At 42.1% G+C, this 18223-nt stretch overlaps 1 protein-coding gene across 11 annotated transcripts in view; it reads right to left on the bottom strand.

The window, feature by feature from the left end:
- Window positions 1-3125: 3125 nt before the first annotated feature.
- STEAP3 (STEAP3 metalloreductase) overlaps window positions 3126-18223 on the bottom strand; it is a 53487-nt gene continuing 38389 nt past the window's right edge. For 9 of the 11 annotated variants that reach the window (XM_024569738.4, XM_071220646.1, XM_045203125.3 and 6 more), the window contains one exon: window positions 3127-5900. In XM_024569738.4, the coding sequence (XP_024425506.1) occupies window positions 5619-5900 (282 nt within the window). In that variant the 3' untranslated portion in view covers window positions 3127-5618. Of the gene's footprint in view, window positions 5901-9382; window positions 9439-18223 lie in introns of all 11 variants that reach the window. The other 2 variants (XM_071220647.1, XM_071220648.1) reach the window with 2 other exon arrangements.

An 18223-nucleotide genomic window follows, 5' to 3' on the forward strand; every position in this document is an offset into this window, starting at 1 on the left:
CTGTCACTCTCAGCAGATGGCACTGAATACTTTTACACAAAGGATGTATACATCTGCAGAGAGAACTGCCGCACCTCACATCACCAAAGCTTAACCCTCCCCTCACTGGCACTGATCCTTTTCTCTTAATTTTAATAGACAACCTGCCCCACTCCTTGCTAAAGCTACTTTTGCTCATTCTCACTTTCTCATCTTCATCCATGCTTGTTCCTTTTGTTCTCTTCCACAAACATTTAAATTATGTTCATGCCAGAACTGTGGACAAAATAACCAAACCACTTTGTACCCCCCTATAGCTTTCCCATTACAAACCCTCTCTCTCCTCTGCTTCACAGCCAAATCTCAAGAGTTGTTCAGAATTAGTCTTCATTTCCTTACTTCTCATTTATTGCCCACCAACCTGGATTGTAACCCCAACACTCCAGTGAAATTTTTACCACGAATTTCCCATGTTTCCAAATGCAGTGGCATCTGTTTTCCCTCTACTTGACTTCTCTACAGTATTCAACAGTTTCAAGCACTCACAGTTCATGAATGCACTCTCTCTCTCAACTCCCCCATATTGGTTCAGCGCTTATTTTAAAATGTCAGTTATTAAAAGGGTCAATGAGCCCTGGCTGGTGTAGCTCTGTAGATTGGGTGCCAGCCTGCACACCAAAGGGATGCCAGTTCAATTCCTAGTCAGGGCACATGCCTAAGTTGTGGGCCAGGACCCCAGTAGGGAGTGTGTGAGGGCAACCACACGTTGATGTTTTTCTTCTTCTCTTTCTCCCTCCCTTCCCCTCTCTCTAAAAATAAATAAAATCTTTAAAAAGAAAAGGTCGATATTTCATTGAGTATCATTGTGTTTCTCTTAAAACCACTCACTTATTATAAGATCATTACTTATAATAGTTACCACTCATTTTAGTAATGTATATATTTTTTAGAGTAAAATAGCTTATTTCTACTTTATATTTCAATGAAGACCTTAACTCGATTTTAAAAACCTGTATATATAGATAGGTTATTACATTTCTGAATTTCATTTTAAATGAATAAAAATGGATTTAAAAATTTTTTTTATTGTTATTCAATTACAATTGTCTGCATTTTCTCCTCATCCCTCTACCCTACCCCAGCTGAACCCACCTTCCTCCCCCCTCTCCCCCTCCCCCCTTGATTTTGTCCATGTGTCCTTTATAGTAGTTCCTGTAATCCCCTCTCCTCACTGTCCCCTCCCCACTCCCCCCTGACTATTGTAAGATTGTTCTTAACTTCAATGTCTCTGGTTATATTTTGTTTGCTTTTTTCTTTTGTTGATTATGTTCCAGTTAAAGGTGAGATCATATGGTAATAAAAATGGATTTTCAACATATTTGTTAGAAAAGGTTGGTGCTGGTCTGGTGGGATTGAATTTCTGCTCTACTGGTACCAACTCCCTCATTGTAAAGAGTCAGGGAAGTGACCCAGTGCAAGCAAACTTCTGTATTTCCAAGGGCCCACTTCACTGCTTTTGGAAAAGATTCAGCTTATCAAATAGCTGAATGATAATTTGTAATATGAGTTATTTTGGTTGCTCCTTAGTTTTCATGTGAGTTACCTGAATAGTGACTTTTCATCAAAATATTTTATCACTTCTTTTCATACTTAACTCTCCCAGTGTTTTGTGTGGGAAGACACAGTAGAAAAACAAACCTCTAAGCACAAGATTATTTTTCCCATTGACAATTATTTGTAGTGAAATTGTTTTCTGGCCATGGTTCTTTCTTTAGAACACCATTATCATGGGCTCAGAATGGCAAGGCCATCTTTTTTATTATTGTTCCCAAGAAATGGCTTATAGCCATTAGTATGCTTTCTGCACATGGGTTTCTTTTTTTTCCACCTTGTGCAGGAAGACAGTTCTGCCTGCTTCAGTGGAAAAGCTGGACTGCAGGATGGGTGGTTTCTGAAGAGTTATTGTTTTCCTGATGGACTCAGAGCCCATTTATGGGACCACCAGGGGGCATCCTAACAGGAGGCACAAAGTACATGGCCTGGCCTCTGACTTTAAGAAAACAAGGTGGTGGGTGCCCTGGCTGGTGTGGCTCAGTGGACTGAGTGCTGGCTGGGAACTGAAAGGTCACTGGTTGAATTCCCAGTCAGGTGACTGGGTTGCTGGTCAGGTCCCCAGTTGCGGACATGTGAAAGGTAACCTATTGATGTATCTCTTGCACATCAATGTTTCTCTCCTTCTTTCTCTCCCTCCCTTCCTCTCTTTAAAGAAAAAGAAAAGAGATCATATGGTATTTGTCCCTCACCGTCTGGCTTATTTCACTTCTTTTTTTTTTTTTAAATCAAGGGGGAGAGTGGAGGTGGGGGAGGGAGGTGGGTTCAGCTGGGGTGGGGTGGAGGGATGGGGAGAAAAGGCATACAACTGTAACTGAATAACAATAAAAATTAAAAAAAAATAAACAGAGAAAATGGAACAGAAAGAAAGAAAAGAAAAGAAAACAAGGTGGTTGCAGCCATATGGGCAGTATGCAGAGTCATAGCTCACCAGGACAGCCAGGGCCCCGGGGTCCTGGGGAAGATTCATGGCGCAGCAGAGAGAGCTGTGTCCACTGGTTTGTGGGCTGCTGACTACGGCACAGCAGACCAAAAGGATCCATCTAAGCCCTGGTTACTCAGAGTGTCTACAGATCAACACCATCCATGTTACTTGGGAGCTTATTAGAAATGCACCTTCTCAGGCCTCATCCCAGACCAGTGAATGAGAACCTGTGTGTGAACAAGATCCCTAAGAGACTCAAATGCACATTATAGTTCTAGAAGCACTGCTGCTCTAACCTACACTCAAGGCTGCAGTCCTCAGACACAGCATAGACACTGCTCCCTCCAGGAAGCCTTCCCAGCCCCTCTGCTGGTATTGGGCGTCCTTTCACGTCTCCCTGCACATCGTCCCTGGACCTTACAGGTTTCCTTACTCGCCTGTGGTTGTAGATCTGCCTGTCTGCTCTGCCCTTTCTCAGAGGGGAGCTCTGGCCCAGATCATTCTGTGCTCACCTTGCACACTGCCTAACTCCGAGCAAGCTTCAGTCACAAGGCTCATCAAGCCAATGAACAAATGAATGAGTGGGTGGGCAGGCGATTGACAGGACAGAAATAAAAGCCTGAAACTCACAGAAGGGTAGATGTTTATTTTTGCTGCTTCTTAGACAAGCTCTACAAGGTAAAAATTAGACTCTTCCAATGGCATACATTTTAAACATCAACCTCTGATGTGGCATTTAGGATTCCCAGAGCATGTTGGTTTAGGCACTTTTATACCCAGAGGCACACAGAATTTCCCAGGCTCTAAGGGAGTGATTGACTCTCTTGGGGATGCTGTTGCCATCTGCTTGGTGAGGAAGGAAAGAGCAGCTGCAGACACAAGTCAAGGCCAAGTCCATAGCCCTCCCTACCTTTTAAAAGCTGGTTATCCAGTTGGCAGGTGGGCAGGTCCTCTGTTGTCTGTTCCTTCCTGCCACCCACCTTGGCATCCTTTCCCTCCTGAGGAGCACCTGCAGCGGGATATGGGTATGAGGGGAAGGTGCCTACTGGACTTTGCTCTGTCAGCATCTTTGGTATAAGGGATAATCCCAAGGCCCAGGAAGGCTTGAGAAGGAAGACAGCCTATACTGACTGGGGTTGGCGATCCTAGGTGGGTTCCAGCTGACCACGTTCTCCCTGTTACCTGCAGCAGGAAACTGCTGGGCCCTCATTTTGCCAAGCAAGGGCTGAAACCTCTGCTTCACCTGCCTACTTTGCAGAGAGCCTCTCTAAGGCCACTCCATCAGGGCCAATTTAGGAGACAAGCACCTGCCGCTCAGTGTTGGGGCAGCAGATGGAAAATATCTGCAGGGAGCAACAGCTTTGTGGCACTGACTTCCCCCCATAAGTCACTGGCTTAATGAGATATTCTTGCACTTGGCTTTTTCTTTTTTCTCTTTTCACTGAAGGACCCTGATGCACTCCACAGACATGAACTCATGATGCCTCCCCCGGGAGGCAGGGTCATCCTCTCCCTCCAGCACAATTTGCTCAGCCTTTGCCTGATGGACTCTTTGTTCACCCTAACATGCCCTCTGGCCCAGGAGATCTAAGAAATATGAACGTGACCCATAGTCCCCCACTCTGAGTAGAGTTCACTGTGCATCTCACTGATGTCTTCCATCAGGATCTTACTCTCTTTGTGTTCACGGCGCTTTTTCTGTGGAAATGACACATGACCTTGTTCTGCCAGGAGCTGGGGGGTGGGGGGTGGGGCTCAGCAGATAACACTTGTTCACAGGGGAAGTAGAAAGTTTCCGTATGCATCAGTGAGGATGGTATATGATTCAGGGGCACATGTCCTGTGGCCCTGGCTGTGGTCCAGCCTCTTAGGCTTTGGGGCAGCAGAATTTTAAGTTTGTAGCTTTGGTAGAGAAGACACTCCCGGCTATGTTGAAATGTTACCCTTCTTTAAGAGGAACTTGGACCAGTGTGGTTTTCTGGGTGCTTGGAAGGCAGGCTCTCTGCCCTGTGGTAGCGGAAGATATTTGAAGAGATCCCAGTGTTTTTCCGCAGGACCGATTTAATGAAGACAGCCAGTCCTTCAGCCCCCTGGGTGGGCTCAGGAAAGGCTCCCTGTGACTCTGAGTGCCCTGCCTTGCGTTCCCTTCCCCTGCACTGACTGTTAGAGGGCCTGCTCCAGGCCTTCCTGGACACATTCACACTAATGATATAAAAGTGAGAAGGCACAGCGGTCGGAAGAACGGTCATCAGCAACTTCAAGGAAGCAAAGAAATTACACTTGTTCTCAAGATGGGGATCATTAGTGGCTCCGGGAAGGAGGTGACTTCACACTCCCACAGGAGGACCAATTTGCAGCCACAGTGGTGACTTCTGACTTTAAGGAAAAAAATCTCCCAGCTTAGGGAGGATTAGGGGGAGCAGCTTCAGCCCCAACCTCCCTCCTTATGCTCCTACCTGGCAAAGGAAGGGCCTTCAATTGGTTGCCAGGGCACAGACACCAGGATTCCCTCCCCACCCACCCCCACTCCACCCAAAGGTGGTTGGTCAGGGAAGGAGCTGCACCCCTTTCTCACTAGCGACTCTTCAGCTTGGTGCCAGATGGAGTCAGGCTCTAGGCCGAGCTCCTGTCCCCTGCCACCTTAGAGCCCCAGCTCTGCAAAAGCCTTGGGAAAGTAGCAAAAGAGGAGTAGGAAGCACAGATGGATGGACTCCACCAAGGGACAAGCCCCTCATTGCCTTTTCTGTTCAAAAAGTGTGTGTATATCTCTGCAAGTGCCACAAGAATGTGAGCTGCTGTTCTCCTAACATCTGGCACTTGCTTTTAAATCTACAAGTTGAAATCTTAGGGACTCAACATTTTAGCTAAGTGAGTATAGTTGCAAATCCTGATATATATATGAAATATATATGAACCTATATATCACACACACGTGTGTGTCATTCTGACTATTACTGAATACATAAGCATCCCAGGAATGCGGACCTCAAACCACCAACTTGTGCACAGTTACACCATACTGCTCAATCAGGGGAAAAACGTCCTGACAGGCTCAGGGCACTGACCTGCCTGCATCTGGTTTCCAAAGCCAGGTGCAAGCTCCTCACACATGGCTTGTCTTCTGGGTCGAGGCATGGTCCGTTGGCAGTGTGAACTTGACAGCACTGTCCTTCTCCCAGCCCCTCCGGATCTTGGAGAGTCTGTGGCTTAAGCAGGGCAGGAAGAACAGGACCTTGGCCAGGATGACAACGCAGGGCACCAGCAGCGTGAGTGTGAAGGTGGGAGGCAGGTAGAACTTGTAGCGGCTCTCCTCGAAGGCGCGGGTCCAGCCATAGGTGAGTGTGTGCAGGGTGCTCAGCACCAGGGCCATAAAACCTAGAGTGGACTGCAGAAGAAAGAAGACTAGAGTGAGGGCCAGGGGATGACGGACACAGTGATTCCACCACTGGGTTACTGCTTGCCCACAGAGGGGAAGGAAGGAGTGTGACTTTAGCAGTCAGGGCTCTGGGTTCAAATCCTTGCCCTATCACTCACACTCTGCATGATCTTATCACTACCTAAACTGTCTGAGCCTCAGTTTTCCCAACAGAAAAACAGGAATAATGTTTCTACCCTTAAGGTATACAAAGATTGATTGATTCACGAGGATTCAATAACATTACTGTTATTCATACCTTTGGTCACATAGAGTGGACTTTATTTTATTTTATTTGACTTTAAATAATTGTTTATTTTTCAATTACAGCTGACATACAATATTAATTAGTTTCAAGTGTACAACCCAGTGACTAGACACTATACAACCCACTAAGTGATCACCCAGATAAACCCAATACCCACCTGACACTATACATAACCATTACAACAGTATTGACCACATTACCTGCACTGTGCATCCCCATGACCGCTCTGTACCTGCCAATTTGTACTCCCTAATCCCTTCACCTCTTTCACCCAGCTCCCCCCAACGCCCTCCCATTTTGCCAGAGGGTGGCACACTTCTTAGATGTTCAAAGAAGTTTAAAAATATTTTGGCAGTTTTGTGTATGTTTTAGTGTATATTAGAGTAAACAAGTACCTACTAGCACACTGAAGTCTTCATTTCACAGATAATGTTTGGCCTAAGGCCAGATAAAAAAAAGGGAATTGATTTTAAGTTGATTTAAAGGTAAGTGAAAAGTAAAAAATGTACTTGGCACTTGGACTTGGCATCAGTAGTGGCTCACTGGGGCCTGGAGGCCAGGTGACCTGACACTGTGTCGAAAGCCCAGGACACCACACAGAAGCCCTTTGTGGGTGCTGGTCCCTCTCCTCCTGCCCACACACTGAGTCATGAATACCAGGAGGAACTTACTCTCCTGCTGGAAAGGAGCTTAATGACCATGGGGAGATCAAGACCTTTGCAAACCCTAACCAAAACAGTCCAGGCCAGGCTACAACGGAGCGCCCCACCCATTAAGCCACACACGGGTCACTTCCAGCTGAGATTAGCTCCTGGTCAAGTGCCTACACACGAGTGTCTGTGGGAACCACACGTGAGAATGGCTGGGAAGTGCTGCTCCATGACTCCAGCCTTCTTTTTCTTTTCTTTTTTTAAATGAAAGGCTTATTTCCTCAGTACACCAAATAGAATGCAAGCACTATCGAGACAAATATACAAAAATAGGCAGATCAAAATTAAACAGTAATTTAGTTTAAATGAAGGGAAATCTCTTTAAATGACAACATATTCCCAAGAAGAATCTTTTCTTAAGGTAGTTATTTCAACAAAATAAAGGATATGGATTAAGTGGAAGTTAGCTTGTGAATTTTTCTTAAAGATAAAACCCCAACTCTATTAGTCCATGCCACTTAAACGCTAAAACTAAAATTTCCAAATAAGTGCAAAAGGAGATGGAGGGGTTAGTTAGGTTTTTTGCTTGAACAGTCCAGAGGAAAATGGTTACTACAAGTATAGCAGGCAGGCTGCTAACACTGACTGACCCAGAGCTGCACCAAACTTCAGACTCCATGCTTGTCACTGTGCTAAACGCTCCTGTTAGGATGTGCGGCACATTTTGGTCCACGATATGGTTTAATATCAAGACAGATCCCAATTTGTTACAGACACATACACAATTTGTTGCTTGTTTTGTTTCTAAATATATATATATATTTATACATACAGATATATTAAAATATACATAACATTTATATAACTAATATATAAATACATAAATATAAATATTTTTATATATTTATACATACATATATATATGTATTTTTCTATATATATATTTAAAAAGCCAGTATACTGCCACACACAAAGGTTTCTGCTGAACTACAAATGATATAATCTACATTCTACCGCTGGTGCTGGTCTTGACTGGTGCTGTGAACCTGGGAGAGTCAGTCAGCCTCAGTGAGAAGTGATTCCAAACACTGAAGTCAGATATGTGGGAGCAGTGCTGTGCAGACCAGCATTCTCCAGATCCCAGAGAAGGCAGGCAGATGGAGAGGGGAGTGCACCAAGGGTTAGGGCTTTAGGGGGACAGGGAGGAGAGGCACAGGCAAATCTCATTGATTCTGTAAGCACCAAGAAGCAGCTACGGAGAGATCTGGGGCAGGAGAGACCTGTGTTTATTACATAATGAATGCAAATAGCAGTGATGCACCAAGCAGTGAACACAAATGCACTTTCTCCAAGGACACAATGCAAAGGTTTCATTGAAGTGTGGCAGCATGATGGTACCTCAGGGTCCTCTTTAAAGGTCGGTTTTGAGTTTTCCACAGAGAAGCTGCAATTGGGCCTCTTGGATTTCCTTTCAGCCCAGCTTGTTAGCACTGAGCCAGGGACTCAGCTAAGAGACACTGGCTTATTTGCGCTCCCCTCAGAACAGACGTTTAAGTGGGTTTGATTCTGCTACCATGCCTTATTCTCCCTCCTCCCCAGGATGGGGGGAGCTTTGCTGGTACCTGCTCCAGTACAAACACCACGACAGTGAACCTCAGTAAGTGGAGGAACATGTTTTAGAAAAATTGCTTATAATGCTTTTAATAATATAATAATAAACATTTTCTAATGGCTATTTGTTGTAAGTTCATTGAAAGATTCCCAAGTACAACATTTTCGACTCCAAATAAAATACTAGCTGCTAAAGATCCCCAATCTCTGCCCTTCTTAGCCAGCTCTGGCCATTCTTGGCTTGTGACCAGACCACATCAAGGATGTTTTTATCCCATCCTTAACAACTTCCCAGCTTAATGTAGCCAGTTGGGAAAAGCCATGGTTAGTTCTGTGCCACTACCCAGTTCTGTCATGTGGCATATTAAAATGGTCAGTCCACAAACTGAGAACTCTTTGACTGTGAGTCACATGTAACCAGATCCTTGTCAATTCCAGATGCATCTATCAAAATTCCAAATCTCCTCGCAAGCTGTGACCACCAACCTTTTCTAAGTCCTGATCTATGGATATGGAAGAAGACTGGGTTTCCAGGCTCTGAGAAGATATTTGCAAATCATGTATCTGTCAAGGGAGTAATATCTAGAATATGCAGAGAGCTCTTAGACTCAACAAGAAAAAAACAAACAACACAATTCAAAAACAGGCAAAGGAATTGAACAGAAATTTCTCCAGAGAAGATATGCGAATGGCCAATAGCACATGAAGAGATGTTCAACATCACTAATCTTTAGGGACAGACAAATCAAAACCACAATGAGATACCCATTAGGATGGCTACTATAAAACACAACAGAAAATTCCAAGTGATGGTGAGGATGTGGAGAAATTGGAAACAAGTGCACTGTTGGAGGGAATGTAAAATGGTGCAGTCACTGTGGAAAGCAGTATGGCAGTTCCTCAAATAATAAAAATAGAATTACCATGTGATCCAGCAGTTTCACTTCTGGGTAGATAACCAAAAGACTGAAAACAGGGCCTGCAGAGAGAAGACCCATGTTCATAGCAGCGTTATTCTCAGTAGCTAAAATACAGAGTGCCTATTGACAGATGAATAATATTCTAATATATATTATACTAAAGTATAATATATATTATATATATGAATATTATTAAGCCTTAAAAAGAAAGGAAATTCTGACACATGTGAGAGAAGCCAGTCACAAAAAGACAGACACGATATGACTCCATTTCAATGAGGAACCTGAGTAATCAAACTCGTAGAGATAGAAGCAGAATGGTGGTTGTCAGGGCTAGAGGTGGGTGTGGGGAAGAATGGGACATTTTTATTTAGTGGATACACAGTTTTAGTTTTGCAAGATAAAAAGAGTTCTGGAGATGGATGGTGGTGATGGTAGTACAACATTATGATTGTACTTAATGCCTCTGACTATATGGTTATACAGAAATGGTTAAGGTGATAACTTTTATGTATATTTTACCCCAACAAAATCAGCTGAGGGGGAAATAAGAAGGTCCCAGCATCGATCATCAGAAATTAGTCTCGAACAATCCTGATGGCCATCCTGATAGTCCCCAGCCAGCCACCCAGCCCCAAACCCTTGTTCTGCCTACTCGTGTGGATTTATGGGGTATGCTGAGATGGCTGGGAAGTGCCTTTTATCCATGAATGTTTATTACAGTTTGATACTGTGGTTTTCAAATCTGGCTATACATTAAAATCACCTGAGGAGGTTGGGAAAATATATTAATGCCCAAGGCTCAGGTGTCTAGAAACATGTTCGGCGATGATGTCAATGTATAGCCAGGTCAAAGAACCACTGATTTAGGAGATTCTCATCATGCAGCCCTTTTAGCTGCAGGTTAAGTCCTCATAGCTCCTCTGCCCAGGCCATTAGTTGGGATGAAGAAGCTGGACTTATCTGCTCCTTTGACGAAGACCCACTGAGGGCCTTGATGTGCCCACACTCTGCATTGCGGGGCTTCCCAGATGCTGCATCAATGAGAACCCACCCAGGCCTGGGATCCCAGCCCTGGTGGCCCTAGTGAGGCCTTAGTATCTCCCTCAATGATATGCCCGGGAGCCACTGTCCCCAGCACCTAAGTGGAAAGTAGATTGTGCTGGACATGTGGGACATACACAGGGAGTATGGAGTTGCTGCTCCAGTTCATACATCCTCATCCTTTTGCTGCCCCAAATCCCATAGTGACAAATGGCAGGAAGCCCCATCCAGGGGCCAGGTTCACAGAGAGTGCTGTCGGCCAAAGGCCAGTCAGTAACAAAGGGACTTGTGACTTTCCAATCCCAGTGAAAACCTGTATGATTCCAGCAAATTTGTTTTCCTAAACTCTGGCTTCTTGGGAACAATTTAAAAATCCCAGAACAAGCTCTGGCTGGTGTGGCTCAGTGGATAGAGTGCCAGCCTGCAAACCAAAAATCCAGAACAGCCAAAGGAGGAGAAAAGAAAGAGGCATTCTCATGTGGCACTTAATACCCACACTGCACAAGCTAGGGTTGTTTTTAAAAAATATTATGTTACATGTCATATTATATTTTTTGTTTATTTTTCTTTTTCAATTATGGTTTACTTTCAATATTATTAGGTATTAGTTTCAAGTATTCAGCATTGTGGTTAGACAATCATATATTGGTCCTCTCAATATTTCCAGTACCCATCTGGCACCATGCATAGCTATTACAATATCATTAACTATATTCCCTAGGCTGTACATTACATCTCAGAGATTATTTTGTAATTACCACTTTGTACTTCTTAATCCCTTCACCACTTGTACCCAGTTCCCCAATGCCCCCCCTACCCTCTGGCAACCACCAGTCCACTCTCTATGTCCATGAGTCTGTTTCAATGTTGTTGGTTGTTTTTGTTCTTTAGATTCCACATATAAGTGAAATCATACGGCATTTGTCTCTCTAACTTATTTCTTATTTTAAAAAATTACTTTATTGTTCAATTACAGTTGTTTGCATTTTCTCCCCACCATTCCCCCCACCCCAGCCAAACCCACCTCCCTTCCCTGCTTCCACCCTCCCCCCTTGGTTTTGTCCATGTGTCCTTTATACTAGTTCCTGAAAACCCTTCTCCCCACTGTCCCTTCCCCACTCCCCTCTGGCTATTGTTAGATTGTTCTTAACTTCAATATTTCTGGTTATATTTTGTTTGCTTTTTTCTTTTGTTGATTATGTTCCAGTTAAAGGTGAGATCATATAGTATTTGTCTCTCACTGCCTGGCTTATTTCACTTACCATAATGCTCTCGCAACCACTATGGAAAACAGTATGGAATTTGCTCAGAAATCTAACTTATTTCATGTGAGAATGTGGAGAAAAAGGAAACTTCATGCACTGTTGGTGGAATGCAGATTGATGAAACCACTATGGAAAACAGTATGGCATTTCCTTAACAAATAAAAAATGGAACTGCCCTATGACCCAGCAATTCCAGTTTTGGGTATTTATCTGAAGAAACTCAAAACACTAATTTGAAAGAATATATGCACACCTATGTTCTTTACAGTGTTATTTACAATAGCCAAGCTATTAAAGAAACCCAGGTGCCCAACAATAGACAACTGGATAAAAAGGCCGTGGTACACATATGCTATGGAATATTACTCTGTCATAAAAAAGAATGAAATCTTACCATTTATGACAGCATGGATGGACCTAAAGGGTATTAGAGACATTTTTATTATATGTAAGCTTGTTAGCAAAAAAGCAGCAGCCAGATGGTGGGTGGTTCCTACTGGTGCTCAATTACTGTGGCACCTAGTAATTGAGCACCCGTAGGAACAAGTGCTACTGGACAAGTGCTCCCAAAGTTGGGTGGAGCTAGTCTCTGTCATTATTTCTGACCAGTAGCTGCAGTGGGTGAGGCCACATGAAGTTCCTCCATATGAGGTGCTAAGAGCTGAACTCCAACTTCTCTGACCAGGTGAGCTGCACCTACCTGGGTATTTTATAATCTAGCAATTTTTTCTCTCCTTTTTTAAAATTTTACTTTTCAATTACAATTGACATTCAATATTATTTTATGTTAGTTTCAGGTGTAGCTTAGTGGTTAGACAATTATATAACTTACAAACTGATCCCACTGATTTTTGAAGCACCCATCTAGCCCTATACATAGTTATTACACTATTATTGGCTACATCTCCTGCACTGTACTTTACATCCAGTGCTATTTTGTAACTACCGTTTTTTACTTATTAATCTCTTCACTGTTTTTACCCAGTCTCCAACCCGCTCCTCTCCGGCCACCATCAGTTTGTTTTCTGCATCTATGAGTCTGATTCCCTTCTGTTTGCTCATTTATTTTGTTCTTTAGATTCCACGTTTAGGTGAAATCATATGGTATTTTTCTTTCTCTGATTTATTTCACTTAGCATTATATATTCTAGGCCCATCCATGTTGTTGCAAATGGTAAGATTTCATTCTTTTTTAAGGTCCCATAATATTCCATTGTATATATGTACCACAAGTTTTTTATCCATGATGTTCACTTGGGTTGCACTTCCATATATTGGCTATTGTAAACAGTGCTGCAATGAACACAGGGGTGAATATCTTTCCAAATTAGTATTTTGGGTTCCTTTGATAAAATGCCCAAAGTGGAACTGCTGGGTAGCAAGGTAGTTCCATTTCTAATTTTTTGAGGAACCTCCATACTGTTTTCCAGAGTGGCTTCACCAATCTGCATTCCCATCAACAGGGCACGAGGGTTACCTTTTCTAACCCTCCTTGCCGACACTTATTGTTTGTTGACTAATTGATGATTGCCATTGTAACAGGTATGACGTAATATTTCATTGTGTTTTTCAAGTTTTTTATTTACTGATTTGAGAGAGAGAGAGAGAGAGAGAGATTTTTTATTCCACTTATTTATGCATTCCTTGGTTGATTCTTGTATGTGCCCTGACTGGAGATCAAACCTGCAACCTTGGTGTATTGGGAGGATACTCTAACCAACTGGGCTACCAGGCCAGGTCCCTCACTGTGGTTTTAACTTGTATTTCTCTGAAGATTAGTAACATTGAGCAACTTTTCATACATCTATCGGCCATCTGTATGTCCTCTTTGGAAAAGTTTCTATTGAGGTCCTCATCCCATTTTTACATTGTAGTGGGGTTTTTTAGGTGTAGATATATGAGTACTTTATAAATTGTGGATATTAACCCCTTATCAGATGTCTCATTGGTGAATACATTCTCTTCTTCAGTGGGTTGTCTTTTCATTTTCTTGACGGTTTCCTTTGCTATGCAAAAACTTTTTAGTTTGATGTAGTCCCATTTTTAAATCTTTCTTTTGTTTTCCTTGCCTGAAAATATATATCAGAAAAAAAACTGCTACCCTGGCTTGCCTATATGGCTTTAATTACGTTGAGGTGTGTACCACCTATTCCCACTTTGCTGACAGTCTTTACAATACATGCATACTGAATTTTGTTAAATGCTTTTTCTGCACCTGTTGATATGATCATATGATTTTTATCTTTCATTTTGTTTATGTGGTATATCACACTGATTTGCAAATACTGAAACAACCTTGCATCCCAGGATTAAATTCCATCTAACTGACTCCCGGCCAAGAGGGAGGCATAGGTAGACACACTGTGCCTCCTCACACAACCAAAAGAAGGACAACAACAATTTAAAAACAAAAAAACAAACAGAACTGTCAGAAAATTGAACTGTATGGAAGTCCAACAACCAAGGAGTTAAAGAAGAAACATTCATCCAGACCGGTAGGAGGGGTGGACACGGGCAGCTGGGTGGAGAGGACATGCGGCAAGGTGGTGGCTGGTGGACTCAGCGAGGTGGCAGATTATGGAGCCGGGTGGGCAAAGCTGCAGCTGGCGGGCGAGGCAGCAGCTGATGGACTGGGTGACAGACCAAGCAACCCAGAGTTCCAGCCTGGGGAAATAAAGCCTCAAACCACTGATTGAAAATACCTGTGGGAGTTGAGGCAGCAGCAGGAGAAATTCCCAGCCTCACAGGAGAGTTCCTTGGAGAGACCCAGAGGGGCCTAGAATGTACGAAAACCCACCCACTCGGGAAGCAGCACCAGAAGGGCCCAATGTAATTGTGGGTAGCAGAAGGAGGGACTGAAAACCGGCAGAGAGTGCAGCAACTGCCACTGCTCCCTATTGGATCTCTCCCACACATACAGCATCACAGCACAGCAACGAGTGTGACCCCACCCTGGTAAAGACCTAAGTCTCTGCCCCTTTACATAACAGGCAAACCAAGACAAAAAAAAAAATGGCCCAAATGAAAGAACAGATCAAAGCTCCAGAAAAAATACAACTAAGCAACAAAGAGATAGCCAACCTATCAGATGCACAGTTCAACACACTGGTAATCAGGAAGCTCACAGAATTGGTTGAATTTGGTCACAAATTAGATGAAAAAATGAAGGCTATGCTAACAGAAACAAAGGAACATGTACAGGGAACCAATAGTGATGGGAAGGCAATTGGAACTCAAATCAACGGGATGGACCGGAAGGAAGAAAGAAACATCCAACCAGAAAAGAATGAAGAAACAAGAATTCAAAAACATGAGGAGAGGCTTAGGAACCTCCAGGACATCTTTAAACATTCCAACATCTGAATTATAGGGGTACCAGAAGGAAAAGAGGAAGAGCAAAAAATTGAAAACTTATTTGAACAAATAATGAAAGAGAACTTCCCTCATCTGGCAAAGGAAATAGACTTCTGGGAAGTCCAGGAAGCTCAGAGAGTTGCAAAGAAGCTGGACCCAAGGAGGAAAACACCAAGGTACATCATAATTACATTACCCAAGATGAAACAGAAGGAGAGAATCTTAGAAGCAGCAAGAGAAAAGAACACAGTTACCTACAAAGGAGTTCCCATAAGACTGTCAGCTGATTTCTCCTAAGAGACCTTATAGGCAAGAAGGGGCTGGCAAGAAGTATTCCAAGTCATGAAAGGCAAGGGCCTACATCCAAGATTACTGTATCTAGCAAAGCTTTCATTTAGAATGGAAGGGAAGATAAAGTGCTTCTCAGATTAGGTCAAGTTAAAGGAGTTCATCACCACCAAACCCTTATTATATGAAATGTTAAAGGGAGTTACCTAAGAAAAAGAAGATAAAAACTATGAACAGTAAAAATGACAGCAAACTCACAGTTATTAACGACCACACCGAAAACAAAAACAAGAGCAAACTAAGCAAGTAACTAGAACAGGAACAGAACCACAGAAATGGAGATCACATGGAGGGTCATCAACAGGGGAGTGGGAGGGGGAGAAAGGGGGGAAAGGTACAGAGAATAAGTAGCATAAATGGTAGGTAGAAAATAGACAGGGGGAGGTTAACAATAGTATAGGAAATGTAGAAGCCAAAGAATTTACATGTATGACCAATGGACATGAACTATAGGGGGGGAATGTGGGAGGGAGAGGGTGTGCAGGATGGAGTAGAGTGAAGCGGGGGGAAATGGGACAACTGTAATAGCATAATGAATAAAATATATTTTAAAAAATAAATTCCATCTGATCATGGTGTATAATCTTTGTAGCTGAATTCAATTTGCTCATATTTGTTCAGTATTTTTGCATCTATGTTAACCAGGATACTGGCTTATAATTTTCTTTCTTCTTAAAAAGATTTTATTTATTTATTTTTGGAAAGAGGGGGTGGGAGGGAGAAAGAGAGGGAGAGAAACATCAATGCATGAGAGATATTGCCTCTCACATGCACCCAACCAGGAACCTGGTCTGTGTACCAGGCATGTGCCCTGACCAGGACTTGAACCAGTGACCTTTTGGTTCACAGGCCAGTGCTCAACTCCTGAGTCACACCAGTGCTAATTTTCACTCAGGGCTAATTTTCCTGTTTAAAAATGTAATGCCTTTGCTTTGTTTTGGAATCAGGATAATGATGGTCCTGTTAGAAAGCTTGGGAGTCTTAACTCCCTTGAATTTTTGTGAATAGTTTGAGAAGGGTAGGTGTTAACTCTTCTTTGAATGTTTGGTAAAATTCACCAGTGAAGCCATCCAATCCAGAACATTTGCCTGTGTAAAGTTTTTGGATTGCTGATTCGATTTTGTTGTTTGTGATCAGTCTGTTTAGATTTTCTGTTTCTTCTTGCTTCAGTCTTAGAAGTTTGTATGTTTTCAGGAATTTATCCTTATCTTCACGATTGTCCAATTTGCTAGCATATAATTGTTTGTAGTTGTTTCATATTATCCTTTGTATTTCTTTTAAAATTTCATTTCTTTAGAGAGACAGGAAGGGAAGAAGAGATGGAGAGAAACATCGATTGGTTGCCTCTCACACGCTAACTGGGGACCTGGCCCACAACCCAGGCATGTGCCCTGACTGGGAATTGATATTTCAGTCACAGGCTGTTGCTCAATCCATTGAGCCACACCAGCCAGGGCAATCCTTTGTATTTCTGTGGTGTCATTTGTCATTTTCCTTTTTCATTTCTGGTTTTATTTATTTGGGTCCTCTCTTTTTTCTTTATGAGTCTGGTTAAAGGTTTATCTTTTCAAAGAACCAGCCCTTGGTTTCATTGATGTTTTGTATTTTTTTATATTCTATTTTTTTTCTGTTCTGATCTTTATTATTTCCTTCCTTCTATTTACTTTGGGCTTTTTTGTTGTTCTTTTTCAAATTCCTTTAAGTGTAAATTGAGACTGTTTTTCTGAGATTTTTGTTGTTTCTTGAGATGGGCCAGTATTGCTATGAATTTCCCTCTTAGGACTGCTTTCACCATGTCCCATAGATTTGGGGTTGTTGTGTTCTCTCTTTCATTTGTTTCAAGGAATCTTCAGCTTTCTTCCTTGATCTCACTGTTAATACATTGTTTAGTAACATGTGATTTAGCCTCCATGTCTTTTTTTCAGTTTTATTCTTGCAATTCATTTCTAGTTTCATATCATTGTAGTCAGAGAAGATGCTTGATATGATTTCAATCTTCTTAAATATATTGATACTTATTTTGTATCATAACATGTGGTCTGTCCTAGAAAATGTTCCATGTGCACTTGAAAAGAACACATTCTGTTGTTTTGGGGTGAAATGCTCTGAAGATATCAATTAATCCATCTGATCTAGTGTGTCATTTAAGGCCATTGTTTCCTTGTTGATTTTCTGTCTGGAAGATGTATCCATTGATGTCAATGGTGTGAAAGTCCCCTACTATGAGTATATTATTGTCAACCTCTCCCTTAATGTCCATCAATAGTTGCTTTATATAGGTGCCCCTATATTGGGTGTATAAATGGTTATATCCTCTTGGATTGATCCTTTTATCATTATGTAATGTCATTCTTTGTCTCTTATTATCGCCTTTGTTTTAAAGTCTATTGTGTCTGATATAAGCATTGGTACTCCAGGTTTTTTTGGTTTCTTTTTGCATGAAATATCTTTTTCCGTCCCTTTAATTTCAGTCTTGTATGTCTTTCAATCTGAAGTGGGTCTCGTATATATGGGTCTTGTTTTCTTATCCATTCAACTACCCTGTGTCTTTTGAGTGGAGCATTTGATTTATTTGCATTTAAAGTGATTATTGATAGGTAAATAGTTGTTGCCATTTTATTCCTCATATTTATGTTCCTTTTTCACTTCTTTTTGAAGAAGTCCCTTTAATATTTCTTGTAATACTGTTTTAGTGGTAATGAATCCTATAGCTTTTCATTTTAAAAAATATTCTATTTATTTATTTTTAGAGAGAGGGGACAGGAGGGAGATAGAGAGGGGGAGAAAGAGAGGGAGAGAAACATTGATGTGCGAGAGATACATCAATCAGTTG

The sequence above is a fragment of the Desmodus rotundus genome, chromosome 2 (assembly GCF_022682495.2).
Source record: "Desmodus rotundus isolate HL8 chromosome 2, HLdesRot8A.1, whole genome shotgun sequence".
NCBI lineage: Eukaryota > Metazoa > Chordata > Mammalia > Chiroptera > Phyllostomidae > Desmodus > Desmodus rotundus.